This window comes from Solea senegalensis, linkage group LG5, assembly GCF_019176455.1.
Source record: "Solea senegalensis isolate Sse05_10M linkage group LG5, IFAPA_SoseM_1, whole genome shotgun sequence".
In the NCBI taxonomy this organism is placed as follows: Eukaryota; Metazoa; Chordata; class Actinopteri; order Pleuronectiformes; family Soleidae; genus Solea; species Solea senegalensis.
Window position 1 is genome coordinate 10702017 of NC_058025.1, and position 20222 is coordinate 10722238.

Here is a 20222-nt window from a genome sequence, read left to right on the forward strand (position 1 = left end):
ACATGTGTGTAAATGTAAATATTGACTTTCAGAGAAGGAGAAACTGTGGATCACTGGTCATTTAGGAAGCAGTGTCTGCACGTGTTCATTTGATAAGAGCTCAGAACACAGAGAGCAGTGATCCCAAAATGCAATTATTTTAATAGCCTCCGAATGCAACTTGACAATCAACAATTATTTTACCCATCATGCCTACTGCATCTCCAAATGTGTTCATTAGTACGTCATTTTCTCCCTCTGTTTGAAGGGCTGTACGATGTATGACAAAATGAGACGAACTATAAAAACCTGAATTTGTGAACTGAAAAGTAGTTCAGGAGCGTGTTCGTTGTCTGGTGTTCGCGTACACATTTTAATACACTATACTCCCAGCTCCTCGCCAGGGTTTTTGACTGGGAACACAAACAGCTGCCACTCAAGAAATGGATTGAGTTCAATGTTGTTCTTGTTATGGGGATATCCAACCTGTTTGTTATGTGTATAGAAGTCCAGCAAGGCTGAGTTAGTGTCATTGCCAGCTTTTAAAATAAAAACTTTTACCTGTAGATTTTTGTCACGCTAGAATTTTCACATGTCCAGAACTTTTGTAGAACTTTCTGTAACTGTGGATTGTGCGCAACAAAACGTGCCACTGCGTTCGAAAACAAAACCTATTTAACCTTTAGACTTGTTTTTAAATTCTATAATCGTAAGCCTATGTGAGCTGTCAGTTGTTTCTCAGCTCACCACAAACTACCAAATTAAATTCTAACCTTAGCAGAGAAAAATGTCAAATGAATCAGAGCCAATTCTGATGGAGCACCAGAGCTGTGAGATTTTTTATTTATTTATTTATTTTTTTCCAGTTGAGTTTAGTTTTAGTTTATCACGATTAGAAGATTTAACATGGAAGAACCAACACAATGCTGTACAATACATTGACAATACCATATTACAATACAATTATGGAATGAGGTAAAAATGTTTGCACGTTCTCTTGAGCACAAAGTATGTGAAATATGAAAATACAGAGTCTTAAAATAGCTTTCTGTACCCTACGAGGAAGAATGAACATTTAAAGAGTAATGAGAGGGGAAAAAAAAAAAAGAATCTCTCGCTCATGTGATATTCCTGGTCATTAGTCTAAGCTGTCACTTTACATACTAAGCCTAGTCATTAATTTGGTCTTTGTCAGGTCCATTTGAATGGTCATTAGTGTGAGAGAAGATGATGTGGAAGAAAGGCTGCAACAAGAAACATGTTATTATGAGCCACAAGGCTGTGGCCGATTATGTGTGTGTGTGTGAATCTTTGTTTTTATGTCTAATGGCGACTTCTAAACATATAGTAATAATAATAGTAAACCAGACGTCTGATCTGGATCTGGATTTCTGAGGGTTAGGATAAAAAAAGTAGCAGTCTTAAAGTATCTTAAAGTGAGGTACATGCATAGTTGCACAGACATAGTGGGGAATAATTGTGTTCCTGGACACACATTTTGAATGTGTGTGTGTATCCATCTGTCGGACAGATTTTGTCTCTGCCACTGTAGGTGTCAGGTGGAGTCACAAAACTGCACAGGGGTAATGAAAGTTGCATGAGGAGAGTTCTGTTCCCCTGTAAAAAATGTAGTAGGTGATAACTGGTTTGTAATGCGTCAACGTGTTCACAAGCTTCAGCGCGAGAAAAAAGTTTGCGTGAAAAATCAGAGGTGTCAGTCGCGCCTATTCAACTCCCAAAACCCACTTAGATAAGATATGATAAGATGCTCCTTTATTAGATTGACATGGGAGAAATGTGCAGGGTTACAGCAGCACAAAAAGAAAGCTAACCAGGAAACAGGTGTACAAAAAAATATATTTTATTACAGTGTTTAACTCATATAAAAATGAATACATGTACAGTATTACACAGGGATTAAAAGAGAGGTGTTTTGTGTGTGGTCCACTGAGAGCAGTACTGGTTCCAGCACTCGGCTCCCATCTTATAACTCAGCTATCATTTTGAGCTCAACTACGCGTGTAAAGCATTTTGACAGCACAGTTGTGAGATTTTTGTGACGTAATCCTAGTGTTGTGACAGACAAACAGACAAACACCTGCCAAAGAACATAAAAACTGCCCCTGCGGTGTTTCCTCCTGCTGCTGTCGGTGTCTCCAGATATTAATAATCGGCTGTGTGTTTACAAAATGCTCTCTGGTTTTTATGATTTGCATTCTTTTGTGTTTTTGTTTGTTTCGTTAAAAGTCAAATTGATTTACAAAGAAAAAGTCATTGTTTTACACCGTGGAGTTGGATGTTGTTTCCTTTGAAGATCAGCACTAACAGTGTGGTGTCCTTTTGATTTTAATTCAGGTATGTGTATGTGGAGCGACGGTAGCTCAGTGGTAGAATGAGTCGTCTTTCGGACTGAAGGTTGTGTGTTTGATTCCTAGTCGACATGCTGATCTGTCCTTGGGCAAGGCACTTATCCCCATGTTACGCTGGTCATCAAGACTAGAAAAGCAGCAGTACAACAATTCTCATGATCCCACACTGCTTCAGCATTCAGCTCTTCTAGCAGTGTGTTCAAGTCTCTAAAGAAATAGAAAACTGTTGTTGAAATGACTAATGTGTCTAAGATATAAGTAAAGTAAAAGTCTATTAACCAAAACTAAATCTTCAAGAGGAAAATCTTCATGACTATGTCACCACTAAAATCTGGATTCTTATGTGGAGCGGCGTCTGAATCACTTACTCCTCAATGTCAGCACTTTGTATTCACCTGGTTGTTTTAAAAATAAAAAAAATCACAAATATGGCCTAAAATGTGGTATATGGCCTAAAAGTGGCCTACCATACGACATGAAAAGAATCAGATTAGTTCAATCAGTCAATATGTTCCTCTGTGACAACATACTCCTGTTTCATGACAGTGGTTTCAGTCGGTTTTGCACAATCCTGCTAACATGACAGCAGCAGTAATAATATTAATAATCACTGCTTTTGAGTCAAACATTTTAAATCATTGGAAAATTGGCAAATTCAATGTTCTCGGTCAAGGTAACAGAGATACTGTATGTGTTTGGAACATGCAACGTGCTGCTGCTCTCCTGCTGCCGTGTGCTACACAGGACACCTTGTGCTAACAGTGACAGTTTTTTTTTTAAGCGAGGTGATCAGCATTTTTATGACTCTCAGAAACATCCTTCAAAAATGTGAGATCTTCACTGAAGTGTTGATAGCTTGATATTGTCTGTGGATCTTCAATGAGAGGAAGGTTTTAGGTCTTTTTTCTGGTTTTTTACGTTTTGACGCGTGACATGTCTTTTTCTTTTAGCCGGATTCTTCTCAGGTGTTGCACAGTGAGCTTTCCTGACTCACGAAACAATCAAACTGAGCCTGCAGTGCTCTATATATTTCATGTACTCTGTTACTTTATTTAGTATTTGCCTCCGTGTTTTAGCACCATGTTTTCATGTTTTAATGATTTCCTTTCACGGATGCTTGACCTTTTTGTCTACACTTGTTACATCAGATTTATTTTCAGATCTGCATTGGAAAATGGAGTTCTAATTTGTATGTGTTTCTTTCCATCTCTGGAACTCAGTGTGCTGGCATCACATCAATATTCAATTTCTGTGTCACTACCCATCTGCCTGCCACAAGTGCGCGTCGGGTATCCAGAGTATATTAGTGGACTCTGGGTAAACTTGAAAATGGTCTATATACCGTGTATCTATATATATATATATATATATATATATATATATATATATATATATATATGTACTCAGACAGTTAAGGGCAATGTGACAGAATCGAAAGGGAGATAAGTACAGAGCTGTCTAAATGTCGAGGGTTCATAATTAAAGTCAACCCGAGTCCTGTCAATAGGTGATGACTGCTACTGGGAACGGTGGTTTGCTCTATACACAGGTATAATTACACATCGTAGGGCTCCTTGACAGGTGTGTGCACATTACGTGCCAGAGGTTGGGGGATGATTGCTCTGCACTGTTAGCTACATCTGTGACAGATGTGTTCCATACAGATGGAAGTCAAGACAAATCAAACCACATAGAATCTGTGTGCGTGCGTGCATGTGCCTGCAAATTGTAATGGTATCTCTGTATAAGGCGCATCTTTGTTTGCGTGTGATATATTGCCATGCACACGTTGTGCGTGACTCCGTTTCCTCCTACTGTGTCCATAATGAAAAGTTAAATGGCTCAGGTTAGCGATGATTAAAGATGGACAGCCACCGAGGAGGAGAAGGAGAAAAAACGGTTGGGAAATGACAGTTTGAGGTAAATGACAGCTCTGCTATGTTTAGGATAAATGGATAGTGTGGCTATATTCAGCCTTCGCCATCCATTATTCACAGACAAGACATGACAGATCCTCAATAAGTTTGGTTCCTATGCAGCGGTGAAGGCACTGGCGCTTCCCACTTTGCTATTCCACTCCCAGTTTCTGCGACTGGGCTCCAGCACATGCTCCTGTCATGAATCACTTCTTAATTAATAGCAATTAATTAGTGAATAATAATGTAATTGTCTTATTGTGGATGCCGTAATGTGTCATTACTCTCCCTGTGTGGCACAGCAGCATGAGTCAAACACTCATTTTTCCCCATGAAGGTGATTTTTTTCCCCTCCCGCATTTGCATGTGGATGACGCAACACGTACTCGACGTCCTTGCGCACATACACTGATATTCATGCATGAGTGTGTGTCATGGGTGATATCGTAATGAGTCTGACAGCGTGTTCTGATAACAGACCGGCGAATAGGTCATTTCATATTTATAATAACTGTGTGTCCGTTGTACTGTGGACCTGTCAGTTGTGTAATATAATTAGGAGGAGCTCAGAAATGCCACATTTTGTGTGTAATTGTCAGTTAACATTTCCCTAAGTGTTAGAGAGTGCAAGGTGACACTGAAACTCTTGTTTCTCTTACTACCATTCAATGCTGTATATTTCATAATTCTGTACAAATGTGTCTGTTTTAGGTAAATCTTTAGGAAAACTCCGGGGCTGCGTTTCAGTCTGGATGACGAGGTTTTTGCAGTTCTTTTTGTGGGCACGTCTTCGTTTTTTCTGTCATCGCCATAAAATGAATCACTTCTTGTGTGCAGTGTGAAATCTCGCTCGGGAAATGGGATCAAAACACTACTATAGTGAGAAAGTGTGGAGCTGATGGGCTTAATCAGCATTGTATGAACTTAATAAGGTTGCACTACAGTTTCCCCTTTGTTATTTTCTCTGTTCGCATTGTCTAACCATGCAAACAACTGCAGAAGAGAGAATCTGTTTCCTGTGACTGTAGCACAAGCATGTACCTGAATGGTCACCTTACAGTATATACATATTTAGAAGAGGATTTCTTATGATATGGAGCTGAAATGCACGTCTGTCCAACCTCATGTTTAGCAGTGTTGACTGAATTATTAAACTCTTTGTCCACAGGATTCTCCTCCACCCAACAGTTACAATGTGATTCAGACATATGAGAAGTTTAATGGCCACACTTACCGAGAGCCACGAAGTGATGAAGCCAAGAGACGACAGAAATGCTTCCTGTCCGCGGCGCCGCGGGGTGACTTCTTCCTGCCATGTGATCCCAACATGCCAGGTATCTGTTAACAACTGTTTTCTCTTTGGTTCCACAACCAAGCAACTTTGTGCACAGCCTATATTTATGTAGAGGTCTGTTCCCCTTAAGCCCACCCCCCTCTCAAAATTGCGAACAAAGTGTACATCGACAAAAAGTGTGTCGCTGAACTGCTGTGAGGTTCTATGGGAGAAGGGAGGATTCAGACTCAACATGGAACAATCAACACAAGACATTTTAGTTCTTTTAAGACTTTGTTTCTGCAGCAGATGTGACCTTGCTGCGGTGTTAACAAACCAAACCCTTTGCCTAACAATGGAAGAAGAGATGCTTACTACACCTACAGACTGAATTTATGTTTCACTTTATGCACTGAATAATGCAGAACTGAACTGATTTTTAAGTATTTAAGTCTTTTATTCTGTAGACAAACTGACTATTTTATTTTGGAAAGATATATTTTAAAAGTCTAAACTGAAAAAAAAACCCTCAGGAAAAAAAAGAGATTGCAGCTACAGTCAAAGATATGAGGAAATATCTATCCATCTATCTGACTGCTGAACATTTGGAAACAGCTCCATCCTTTCACTATCATGCAGTCCAATTAGCTCCATCTCTGTGGGATTCTAACCTAATATTTACCTCAATTACACTCCCATTGAAAAATGTTGTTTCAAAATTGATAGATTCATGACTTACTTGGATAATTTATGACTAGTCCCATTTCACCAAGGGTCTCAACCCATGAGGAACCCCAAACCGTTTAACCAAAATCCAATTTGCATATAAATAGATTTAGACTGTTTGCAGTCGTGTTTCTCCCTCACGCGCACACACACAAGCTGATATGGAGGCACAAGCATGGGTATACTCATACACACATACAGACTCACACTGAGACAGACACTTTGAAATGTGCATAGTAACACACATACAGTCATTTTGCCCATTATTGAATTTAAATTTAATGAGTAGGCCTACAGTATATGGAACATTAGGGAACATTATAGTTCTCATCACATTTCTGATAATGGCATGAGGATATTTATCTATTTAATAGTTTAAAACCACACACACACGCACACACACACACACACACACACACACACACACACAAACAAACTTCAAGATCCACAGTTTACAGAGAATTTATTTTGTTCTTTTTTTTCAAACCTGACTTTAACCATCATTTGTTATAATGCAACAGCCACAGCTCGTCAATGACAGCTTCATGTTAATATAAAAATACTGCAGATGAAATTAGTTTCTATAAATGCAGACAGGCTGGCAGTTTAAACAAAAAAAAATGTAAACAATGCTGTGTAATAGTTAATCCCCTGAAGCTAGACATTTTTATTTTATTTTATAGCTTTTTATAGCTTTTTATAGCTTTTGCTATACAAATGAAATGTTATTGTTTCTTCTTTAAAGGATAATGACTTTGTAAAAGTCTTTATTTCTAATTGCAAGACTGTGAGTATATGCTGTGTTTTTCCAAATTCTACCTTTGTGTAACTATGTCAGCGTGGGTTGTCATGTGTATATTCTATATACATGGAGTCTGTACATCGGTGCATGTCCTTTTTAACATAACATAACATAACTTTTGTTTTATTTTATTTAACATTTGTTTAATCAAGAAAATGCCATTGAAATTAGAACCTCTTTTTCAAGGGAGTCCTGGCCAAGTTAGACAGCAGCAAATAGAAAACACTCAACACAGTTACAAATGTACGCAGTCAGAACACAAGCAAAAGACAAATAAAACAGATTAAAAGTACAAGCAGAGTATGAAAAACAAGTGCATGTTGAGGAGTCAGCTATATAACATACAGTAACATGGACGTTCTGTTCAAGGTATACCTCACTGGTGAAAGAATAATAATCATCATAATGAAGACATTACATTATACTGCAACCCATAATATAACATTTAATATTTAAGTATAAACAGTACAAAAAAGTGTGTCACTTAACTTCTTAAACAAGAAAACAAACTCAACATTAATCTTGAACATAGAAGAAATGCAATAACTGATTAGAATAAATTCTTGTCTCGTTGTCTTGTTATCGCTTGACCTCCAAGCATCACGGTGAGCAACACTGGTCTCCGTTTCCAAATTATTATTAATACCTGTGGGGTCCATTCTGTGCAAAGAAAAACAGAACTTTTGACAAGAAAATAACTATTACTTTAGTTTTCTTATGCTTTATTTTCCACCTACATACAGTATGTAATGATGGTGTTCTGTGCAGGCCCTGGTCAGTACAACCCCAGTGTAAAGTCCTTCCCTCAGATGACTCTGATCACCTCCAGACAGGATCGATTCAAAGACGCCATGAACACCAATCCTGGACCAAGCACTTATCAGGTAAAGAGGCTGTAAAAGTTACAGTATATTCAGTTCATTCTTAGAAAACAACGTTGAAAAATAATAACTTCTCATGACTTCTCAGGTTCAGTGTGTGAACTGTTGGCTTTCTCTTCTCTCTGTAATATTGTCAGGTTTCTGCCTTACTACAGTAAGGATTGAAATGAATTGTAGTGATGCACGATGTGAATATTTTCAACCCAATAATTTCTTTTTTTATATATAAATTTAAAAAGGTCTTGTGGATCCAGGTGAGTAAAACAAGCTGAAATGAAGTGACTGAAGAATAGTTTTATAACTCAAGACACTTAACCCCACGTTGCTCCTGGCGGCAGTGCCGGCAGCGCGTGAATGGGTATGAAAGATCAGTGATGGAAAAGGCGCTGCGCATAGACGCGCTGTGTGAAAGTGAATAGGTGTGAATGGGTGAATGGTAAAACTGTAGGGTAAAGCAGCTTTGAGTGGTCATCAAGACTGGAAAAGTACAGGAACCAGTTCTTGTTATGTAAATGATCAAATGAACATACTTTCTAAAAGAAATAGACCAGACATCAACTGTGATGACACAGCACATTTTAGTCAAGTGTATTTCTTAATATAATATATAATATAATTGAATTGAATTGACATGTGGTTGCACTCAGATTTAGATAACATAGATTATATGTTTATATGAAGAAGTTATGAAAGTATTAAGAGATATGAGAATGCCTGCACAGGCCTTGATGTGTGTGTGTTTGTCTGTACAGGTCTCTGTTTGTCTGACATCATCTTGTGTTATAATCCTCTGAGAGTCATCTTTCTTTTTGTGACCTTGAGCTATGTGGAAGAAATTGATTGCTTTAAAAAAAGAAAAGAAAACTCTCAGTAAGACCTCAGTAACTTTCAGCCAAACACTGTTTCTTTACCAGTGCAAAAGAAGACTGAATTATGTGGCTTCGTGTTTAAGGCAACTTTTCACTCCGTGGGTGAATTTATTCTTAATTATCCTGCCTGTTTAAAATGAACAGGGAAATGTGAGGGTAGTTTTATTAAGTGTAATATTGTTTAATGCAGCCACCTTACACTGCTGACAGAGATTGATGCACCATATTCATGAAGTGTAATACAAATGTGATGTAATCTACCCAGAAAGTAATCTTTCTCTGCTCCACTTTTGTGTACATTTTAATTGGAATTAGAGCTTTGGGTTAACAGCTGCTGATGAATCGTGATTGAAAGCGCTAATGTTGCTCCCAGTCACAGCTGACTTTGACTGGTAAACATCAAATACCAAACTGCAGAGTTTGATATAAACCTCGTGCCACAATTAATCGTAATGTTCATGTCCATGGGTGTCGTGTTATCACAGAGCTCCTTCTTCTCTTTTTCTCTGTCTGCTGTCTCTGTGTAGTTTAATCTCCTCTTCTTCTCCTCTGTAGTTCACTGTCCATGTCTGTCTCCTGGCTCCATTTCTCCATATGGAACTGGACACAAAGTACAGATATTCATGTTCTGATCATTAGACTGATTATAAATACGGTTTGGACTGGGTCAGATGCAGTTGACAGACAACCGATAAAAATGTAAAATTTTACAGTACTTGGAGTAATTGCACCCAATAAAACCAGAGAAAATAGCTTTTTAAGAGATACATGAGTTAATTTACTTTTTGCAGCACTCTACACAACAAGCAGTAGCAAGAATTCCAAAACAAACCAGCCTTAATAAATACAGGTAGAAACCAAACTCCCTCCTGCTGCCAACCTCCGCCCAGGGAAAAGCACTGATTTTGGGAACAGAGCTGTTTCCTTAGCTGCTCCTTTTTTTCCCTGTGGAACTTTCTTTCCAAACATTTTAGATGTTAAATCACCACTTGTAACCCACATCTTCACAATTGCTTTTAATAAATGACTAATTGTGTGTTTGTAATACTCAGACCTTACAGTTCACAGTTCCAAAAATTTAAAAGTTCAGTAGGCCACAATTCCTTTTCAATAGAACCTCCTTTCATCACAGCACCAACATCAAGTAGAGTATTATTGTGTGTCAAATAAAAGAAAAGAAAGGAAAAGAAATCTTGAGATTGAGAATATGTTTTCTTGCCGCTCAAACAATGTGTCATAATCTGCTGAATGTGACGAAAACACTTGCCGCAATGGTACATGTGGGTGGTGTCCAGAATTCCAAATACATTTCTCCATCTGTGTTTAAAAAAGTAATAAAAACAGAGCTCACATTGACAATTTCTAATCTGAATTGTTCAGTTCAGCGATCTCAAACAAATGTCACAATCAATATGAACATTCACCATAAAGCTCCGTACTGCAAGTAACATATTTAACCAGCAGCATACTGTACATACCCGGCAATGTCATTCCAAGACGTCACATGACTCAGTTTGTTTACACCGCCACGGTGCCAAGAAAAGCTTCTGTAAAAGTGAGTGGAGCCAGTCGGTTTCAAGCTGTTAGAGTACACTGTGCACTAAAAACTCCACAGTGATTGAGCAATATATAGCGGAACCTAATAGACTGACTATATCTGACCCATATAATCCCCCCCACAACGATGGAGTGGACAAGTAAAAGTAAAAGTAAAGTACAAGTAAAAGTACAAGTAAAAGTGTCCAGTATGTGATTTTAAAATTCAGGCCAACATTTTTTTTTTTACTCAGTAACAGATGTGATTTAAAATGTACTGAAGTACAGTACCTCCAAAAAAAACATACTTAAGTAAAAGTAAAATTACAAAGTAATTTCTCAAAAGTACTCCTAAAACCTACTCAGTCACAGTAACACGAGTAAATGTAATTCATTACTTTCCACCTCCTGTATCCAGCATCTTCTATTTTATGTCGACACCGGACACAGAGACGAGTTGAAGATGTCAGGTTACTGCAGGTGTACAATAATGTCTGCTTTGGCATTATAATGGTCACATGTAGCTTTTCCTGTCATCACCTGATCAGGTCCATATCTTCTATATGTTCAGTGTCCAGTCCACTTCATCTGGTCTAAGTACAGAGCCACAGCTCACTGGAAGTTCACCTCCCCTTATGAGTTCCTGCAGAGAAAACCATAATTCTCTGCACAGTCTAAGGCCTGTGATTCCGACGTCTCTCTCTCAGCTTCATTCGGCAGTTTTACTTCTTTTCCATGCATATTGTACCATAAACTAGTAAGGCGGTGATTTTGATGGATTCCCATTCTAGCACAGAGCCGTGTTCTTACAGGATTTGATTGCTCGAATATGAGGTCAGCTTGTAGCTGGTAGACGAATAAGCATAGTGAGTGATTATGAAGCATGAACAAAGCAAATCACATCAGTGCACTGCTCTGCCTGAACTAATGCTCTCCTCCATTCCACTTCATCAGGTTTTAGTAGTAAGACACTGCTCACCTGAAATTCACCTTGCTCATATATAGTCCTCCTCCAGCTCCCTCCTCTGCCGAGCTTAGAGTCTGTGATGCTTTCATCTCTCTAGTCCCCCTCTCAACTGAATTCAGAGTTCTGCTTTGCCGTCTTTTAATTATTTCATTATGAAACAATATCGGATAGATAGAAATGTACGATGTGTGTGGGTATATTTTTTTACTGACACTATTTTTTGCTGAAGTCTCTCATACAAAGTTCTCCTCTTCCTGCACAGTGTATCTGAAGTGTAAAAAAAAAAAAAGGATTCAACACAAGGCATTATATTTTAAGTGAAATCCTCCATTTTGGCTCTCCAAGTGTTTGTCTGCAGCCACTGAGGAGCCAGAGCAAACCAGGGGGAGGAGAGTTAATGGTGGGGGATAATTGGCTGCGAGTAAAAATGGGTTTAGTTTAACTAAACTTTGAAACAGTGCATTAGATCTGCAGTAGAAGCCTCCATCTGAGTTTCCCACTTCAGCCCAAAGACATGAAGGTAAGGTGGAAGCTGCTTGTAGGTGTTTTGATTGCTTTAATTCTTTTGTTCAAACTCCATATGCTATAATAGAGGCTTTCTGCCTGAAATGTCTTTAATGTCTCAAACTGAAAAGATCCATTTAGAACCACTTAAGTTGTCAGGGGCTGCGTGGTGACTCATAACATGTATATTATGATTAATGGCTTAAGCACTTCTTAGACAAAAATGTACAGTGCGTATGCTTTAAACAAACACATCATGTTTTGGTGTTAATTCTTTTCATTGTTATATTACTTGCAGACCTTTTCAAAGATGTTACGTCACACCAGCAAACATTTTCTCCCAACAGTTTTGCTTTTAAACCTTTTTTTTCCCTCAGCCATTATGTCACCTGAATAATGCACGCATTCTTACTGAGTGACCTTGTTTGGACTGCAGCCCAAATTGGATTTTGTAAGCATATCCGATCAGAATATGCTCTTCCTGACCAACTGTTCACATTATATATTGCAAGTGATCAGATCTGCGTGTGTCCATATTGACATAGATTTCTATAGTTACAGGCCACGCCCTGGAAAAACAAATAGTCCAAACAAGATAAACAAAATGGATGACAGAAGGCTGTGCCTGTTTCTGTCCCACATAGTTACAGTATGTGGAGCCGTGGTGCAAACCTTCTTCTATTCTAGTCTTCCACAATGTTGATTGTCTAATGCGTCTCTCTGGATCTACGTCATTGGTGCGAGGGACGCAGAACTCCCGTATTCCACTGCATGCGTGCACATACAATATAGTGTCAACATGGGGGCTTTTATTCAGAAATAAACGGACGCTTGATGTTGTATTGGTGTTTTGTGCTGAATTCTACTGAATTGAAGCGCAATCCAACGGACTGAGGGATCAGCGACGGAGCCGGTACGTGACGCAAATGGACTCAGTGGAAGGAAATGTCTGTTGTTGTTTTTTTTTCCTCTTCAGCAGGATACACGACTAATGCATCTGTCACAGTAATTAGCTGTGTGACTTTGAATCTATATACAACATCACAAGCCAGACAGTGTTAAATTTGTTGTGAGGAGTGTCGAAGATGTAGAAGAACACAGAGTGATATAGTGATGATGACGATGATAATGCAATAGATGCAGGAAGGCCTGAAAGAGGAAGTGGACAGAGGTGACAAAAAAGTGGTTGAAAAGCGTAGAGGAAAGGAAGCAAATTGAGCAGCTGAAGAGGGTGGTTAAATTCAACCGCTGATAATGTGTTCCGAGGACCTGCAATCTGGAGCAGACGGCAGCCATTTCAGCATCAGTATGCCCGTGTGCATGTACATCCATTCATACATGTGTGTAATGTTACAAGGCTGTCTACTCGAGTGGCATTAGGCCACGTTGAGGGCTCATTTAGTTTTCCCATTAAATGCACCATATGAGGTACGCACTCCTGGAAAATAGGCTTGATTACCTTTCTCACACACGACACTGGTCTTATTGGTTGAGCCTCATTTAACAGAACGTGTGCAGCGAGGGAATATAAAAAGACACGGGGAGCAGACGTCAAGCAGAAACAAATATTAATTAAACACCGTGATCGTTGTCGTTATATAAACCTGCCAAGTACAAAAGCACATACCTGTGCAGACGTTTAAAAAAAGAAAGTGAGAAGCTCAAGTTGGTTTGATATTCATTATGTTGTCAGAACAGCAGCTGACTTTCTTCAAACTTGGTGTGCTATTTTGTCTCTACATGTACTTTGTTTGCATAAGTTTGAATTATTCTACTTTTAATGCTATGGTCTTTTTTTTTCTTAGGGGACAGTACGGTAATAGATTCATTCTTTGTCTCCACTCTGCACAAACTTTTGATGGGTTTGTTTTTTCCCGCTGCCCAGTGCATAAGAACCTTGACAAGGATTAAAATGGGTAGGGAAACAAATACATCAAATAAGTAATTGTTGCTATTGTATGCATCACATCAGTTTAAACTAACACTGAGCAACTGCTTTACATCAGTTTCTTCCCTCTGGTGATTAGGTAGGAACAGTGAGTGATAACAGTCTGCCAAAGTCAGGCTCAGCAAGTCCAAGAACAGTGCAGCAAAGAAACTGGTAAAATATCAATTTCCTTGATTCAATGAATGAATTACCCTCTGTGCCCACAGGGGGTGCTGTTACTCAGCAAAACTACATAGCCACTCCGTTTACATGCGCAGTTCGAGCTAAGGCCATAGTGAATTGGACGACTTGCTGAATCCGAGTATATATAGTGGAGAAAATTGATTTATTTACTTATTATTTATTAGTGTACATCTGACTCTGTCGCCATAGGTGGCGCTGTATCTCTCTATAAGATGAAATATATTATATAAGTGCGTGTTGAATCAGTTTCCTATTGACATTTATGCCCCAGAAAAACAAATAGCGAAACAGCGAGATGTCAGCATAAAAGTAACCTAAATGCAAAGTTGCATAGAGCATGTACGAGTCTCGTTTATCGCTTATTGTTTGTGTTTATGGCCAATTATCTTCCACCATTAACTATAGTGTGCTTTAGGGAATTTTATTGGTTAAGGTAGGGTGAAATTATTTGAGCAAGGTCTTCTTTACTAAATACATTTAGCTGCCTTTTGTTGAACCAAATCATACCTAGAGGTGTTGGATAAGACAGTAGTTAACATAATTGATCCTGAAAGGCACTGATGAATGACCTACTGTATTTATAGTAATGTATAGCACATCCCTTCTCCTTCATGTGGTTATGTAAATGAGTTGAAGCAGGTGTTGCTTTTCCGCATGTTTCATGTGCTTCATGTGTGTGTTGTGGGAAACACTCGGTGCATCATCACCAACTCCCCGCATACAACCGCTTTTTTCCCTTCTTCCCTCCTTGACCTAATGAAACACCCGGTAATCTCCCTCCATCATTGCCATGCCGATGGTGTTGTCACTTCCAAGCGCTCTTCCTCATCTCCCTGACCTCCTAGGCAACCCCGAGGGTGACCTGGAGTTGAACTTGCAACCCTTTTTCCCACTAGGATCAATACTGAGATCTGAGCAGCCCCACCAATGTGCCTAAATCCTCCTGTGGCACTTCTGGCATACTGATGTGTGTATGTTTGCTGAGAGGTTAGAGGAGCCAAGTGAGAAGAGGAAGAAATAGAGACAAAGCTTTGATAACAAAGAAGAGGAAGATTCCTCAGGCAGTACCTTGGTGGGAGGGATGGTGGATAAAGCATGTGTACGCAAGTATGTCTTCATTGATGCCTGTGTGGCTACATAAAAGTTGTTTTCCTGTTTTGTTATGTTGTTGGACATTTTTTTGGTGAGGTGATGTTAAGGTCAGGCTTTGAAGTGCATGTAAAATGATCTATTTTTCGAAGACACATAACCCTTTTCTCTTGAAGAGGAGCAAACAAAGTAATGCCCCGCTGTTCGTGAGGCGATTGTTATTGTTCAATACTTTACATTTATGTGTTAATTCTGGGCACTTTGGGGTTTGATTCATGTCTAAAATTAAAGGTAAAAAAGCAATTTACTGGAATAAACAAACAGTTCAGTGATTATTTCCGCTGACACTACAAACTCCCCTGCAGGACTCAGATCTGCAAAAAAGTTCTTAATATCACTGTTGATATCTTAGTTCAAAACAATTTACAGTCCTTTACACAACACTTTGAAACACTTTAAGTCTGAGATATGAAGTGAAATACTGTATGAAGACGGAGTGAGTTGGATTTAAAAAGAAAAGAACGCGTTTTGTGCATAAAGTCTTTGTATTGAACGTATCATTCTTTCATACATTCATTCATAGTGTAAGTCTTGTTAAACAACAATATGTGTTGACATGTTTTTGCAATTTTTTTTGTAATGATTTTACTTTTCAAATGTACAATGTGTTACTTTTGGTGATTTTTGTTGGTATTGATATTATTATTCTGCCTCTGTTTGGTCTTGGTGAATAAGAAACAATGTAACCTTATTTGTATGCTGCATTCTTCTTGTGAATATGGGCTGAGGGAGAGTTTGTGTGTACGCAGCATCAGTGCAGGGGCGATGGGGGCGAGCATTTATCCTGTCAAACCTCTGAATCTTTCTTTCTGTGAGTGCTTCTTTTGCTGTTTTCAGTCACGCTCCAACCCGTTTGCAGCTGCCTCACTTTACTCGTGCAATGTTGCTGTTGCCTCCATCTGTCTTGGCTTCACATCACTTCCTGTGTGCAGAGTGTGAATGTAGTCAGGCAACACAAAATCTAAACACCACTATACAGAGAAACACAGAGAGAGTCATGTGGAGACATTTGTGTTTATATGCAAATTTAAAACCATTACTCAAAGACCTTTTATTACTCTGTGTGTGTATGTGTGTCTACATAGTTCTATAGGCTTCTATGTAAAACAATGGTGCATCCTGTTGTTTTAAATCCCTCATCATTTTGTAATTTCTCTTGTATTTGTGTGCAGCTGAGTCCAGGTATCATGAACACAGTCCTTAAGGGCACCTTCAACGTGACACTTGACAATCCTCTGGGTCACTATGTGGCCCCCGGCCCTTTGAGGACCCATAGGACCATTAACGCTGTCATATCCAACACCTTCATCAGCACCGGCACGTCTTAGAGCTCTTTGGGGGTCAAACCGTAGAAGTGAAAGGTCAGTGGGGGTAAAGGATCAATCTTAAGGTCATCACGTCTCACATTCATATTCTGGCAAAAGAAGAGTTTTCATGAATATTTATGGTTTCTGTTGAATATATATTACATGATGAACTTCACTAAGACTTTTAATTAAATAAACTGAAGCAGACGTCAGCCTCTCTATACTGTAATTCCTTGACGGTTGAATAACTGTCAGATATCGAAAGTTAAAGAATACTTCACAGACTTGCATTTAGCTTTGTAATACTAGAATGGGGTAGTATTTTTGAAAAATTTGGCTAAATTGTGTTAAAGCTTGAACATTTTCTGAACTGGCTGTTTACAGATGCACTGTGATCAGGATAATCATCGCTAAAGCATTATATAGCTTGTTCAAGTGTCTTTCCATTGGCATTAATTCTACTCCCTGCAAGTGTCTGAAAGCTTACTTAAACAGTCTATCCAATCTGTTTGTTTTTCCGTGTGTTTGTGTGTGTGTGTGAGCCCAAAAATTGCTATCAAATAACAACACACACGAAATCCCTCGAGCTGTTGTTTTGTTAACAGTCCCAAGCTTTTCAAGTGTTAGAAATTGCCCTTGCAGTTAATTTCACAGTGAATTTAGTAATTAGAGCAGCTAATAACTTGTGACTATGTGACTTGAACCTCAAAACTATTGCAGCAAAATGCTGACTGATTAACTTATTTACTCTGTTTTATTGTTCCAGGCGGTGTTTTGGAGGAAGATAACTGCTCTTTAATCAATATTGCAAAGTGAAATGCCTACATGGGCCCTGCATCAACAACAGAGGGCTCCCTGGTTCTTTTATTTTTCACTAATAACAATCTTGGCACACCACTTTGTTAATCAATAACAATTACAAAAAAAAAAAAATATTGACATGAATATTGCCTTGAGTCCTTTGAAAGCATGTTAGTCTTGAAGAGGACATCGAGTCCGTACAGGACTTTATAACAGCAATTCAAATAATCAGTTGGACATAAATGAGACTAAGATTAAAAATGGTACATTGGATTTTTATTTGACTGCTGAAATTAGTTCATTGCAGTAAAAGCTGGATGAGTGTTAGATTATCAAAATTGCTTGATTTGGGCTTCATTTTTAAGTCCAAGATAACCAAGATCAACTATAATTGTATTTCATTTAATGACCAGTGATCAACCAGTGCATGAGACAGGAAAAAGAAAAGCTATTTCAAATCCTTAAAGGTCCAGTGTGTAAAATTGAGGTGAAATTATCTGGTAGATATTGACATTTTTAAACTTAGGTTTGTATAAATTGTTGTCTTCCCTTTCATATTTATATCAAGAGCTGAGGTCTCCATTTTTGACCATCATGTAACTGAATGCTGCAAAGGTTCTCCAACACGCTTGGAAGAGAAGTGTGAAGTGTGAGGTGAGGAATTTTCTCCTGCAACTCCACCAATAACTGTTACTTCATTTTACATACTGTAATTTAAGATGCATACATCGTTGCTTCGCATGCATCAATCATGAAGCTATTTGTTATGTATGTGCGCTGACCGTCAGAGAAACACGTGTGAAAGTCACATAAAGGACTCATAACTTACAGTATGTTCCAGTTTTGTCGTACACTACTGTACTTTACTTAGTGATCGATACAGCCTCACCAATGTTTTTTTGCCCACCAACATTAATAAACATACATCTAAGCCAAGGGCATCAACCTCAAATGATCTGGGGGTCACCTCTGGTCTAGAGGGGGCCGGTCTAGAGATATTATTATGAAATATATTCTATTATTATTATGTTATTATAAAATATATTATTATAAAATAATATATTATTATAAAATATAGCAAATATATATAGTTTTATATTCTGTGACTTCACATGCAGTGGTCACGGTTCACGTAGGGCCCGTAGGCCGCCAGTTTGACACCTCTGATCCAAGCCAAAAGTAGTGGCATCACTTGCGACTGGATGCGTTGGATGAAAACAATCTGATGTATGACTGGAGAATGAAAGAAAAAGGGTACAATGCTGTGATACTGTAAAGTTTTGCTGGTTTGAGTCCCCAACAGGTCAAAAAAGTGCTAGTATATCCCTGAGCAAGGTACCCAACCCCCCATTGCTCCCCGGGCGCTGCTCAGTGGCTGCCCTCTGCTCCTAATTCTTGGAAGGTTTCCAGTAGAGGATGGGTTAGATGCAGAGAAGGAATTGCCCCTGTGGGACTGATAAATGACTCATTTATTTAATTTGAAGGGTGTGGCTCTACTTTGTTTGCGTAGCATACGCTTTGGCTGTTTGTTTCCGCTGTTTTAGTAACATAAGCTAAGCCTCCAAAAATCTAATGTTTATTTTTATTATAAAGTCATATTAGACCTATAATATACTTATAATCAATTTCTAATGAACAAAAGGCTACACACTGGACCTTTGTATTGCTTTGAAATAAGAAACTCTTCTTAACATGTAACTCTACTGTAACATGTGACATGTCCTATACCTTAAGTTGTCTTACAGAAAACACGTCAAACTTAAAATGATTCAGAGTCCTCACGGTTAGGTTTCAAAAGCATATATAAATAAACAGGTGAGAGGCGGAGAAATGATAAGTTGTCTTTCAGAAGGAGAGATTGTTGGCTGTGGCGACGCGTCACCGTTCAAAGTGTCAGCTAAACCACTTTTACTGTCCGGTACCACTGGAGTTGTCAATTTATGCTCCTTTTCTCTGCTGATCATGAACCATAAATCTGCTACTCGGGGCAAAGCGTGTCTCTGTGTGTCCTCTCAAGCTTTAAAAGCCAAGAGGGAGAGAGAAAGCGACAAGACGTGTGCAAGCATCAACATGAATGTGCTCTTGTCTCGCTGTATTTAAAACATCTCTGTGAAAGCAGTCAGACTAACAGGTGAGGGGTGCTATGACTCTGATTGTTCCTGTGGGCCTTTTAGCCTAATGAGGTGTTAACCCCCCTATCGTTATTCAGCTGGGAGCGGCATAGAAGGAGACAGCTATCAGGGAGGGGGGAATTGTTATATTGTTATATTGTTTAGAAAAACAATGTAGTACAATATGGAGTAAAAATAGAGACGGAAAACAAAGAAATGAAGGAAGAAGAGGGTAGTGCAGGGTGGAGAGAAAACGAGAGGTTGTATATGCGCAGAGGAAAGATCAAGGGTGTTGAAAGAAAACAAGAGGAAGCAGAGGAGAAAAGAAATGCACGCGGAAAGGGGAAAGCGTCTGGTGTTATTTATGTCTCCCTCGGTACTCGTCTTTACCTTTTTTTTTTTCTCTCCCTGCGAGCTGTTTTACATCTGCGATCTAATTAAATCAAATAAATCACGGTGCACGCACGCACACACACACACACGCGCAGCCACAACAACCCCTCCTGATTCTGAGATTTGTGAACATCTCCTCCCACCACCTCCTCCACCCCGAGATTGAATAAATCTCGATTATGGTGCATTACACGGCACATCATTCATGTTGTTTATGGGTCTAAAATATGCAAACAGACCAGGGGCACTAAACTGATCAATGCCCAAATGGGCCCTTTTCCTCTTCTCATCTCTCACACTGCACCAAGCACCATCACTTACAGATGTCTTATGTGGGATGAAGACATATTGGGCTGTGTCCTTACACTGTCCCCTCATGATGGCTATTTATATTGTCTTTGTGCCCAAGCATCCAAAAGGAATTTTTATGGCCTCATCTACTAAAGAGCTCTGTCTCTGCAGTTGAGCCATTATTAAATCTAATTAGCTCTGCCAAACCTTGAAGCTG

General features: G+C 38.9%; 1 protein-coding gene across 2 annotated transcripts in view; it reads left to right on the plus strand.

Moving 5' to 3' along the window:
* stpg2 (sperm-tail PG-rich repeat containing 2) overlaps nt 1-18141 on the plus strand; it is a 57182-nt gene extending 39041 nt beyond the window's left edge. For both annotated transcript variants that reach the window (XM_044026632.1, XM_044026633.1), the window contains 4 exons: nt 5433-5598; nt 7834-7949; nt 16275-16463; nt 17176-18141. In XM_044026632.1, the coding sequence (XP_043882567.1) occupies nt 5433-5598; nt 7834-7949; nt 16275-16430 (438 nt within the window). In that variant the 3' untranslated portion in view covers nt 16431-16463; nt 17176-18141. The remainder of the gene's footprint in view (nt 1-5432; nt 5599-7833; nt 7950-16274; nt 16464-17175) is intronic.
* The last annotated feature ends 2081 nt before the right edge of the window (nt 18142-20222 follow it).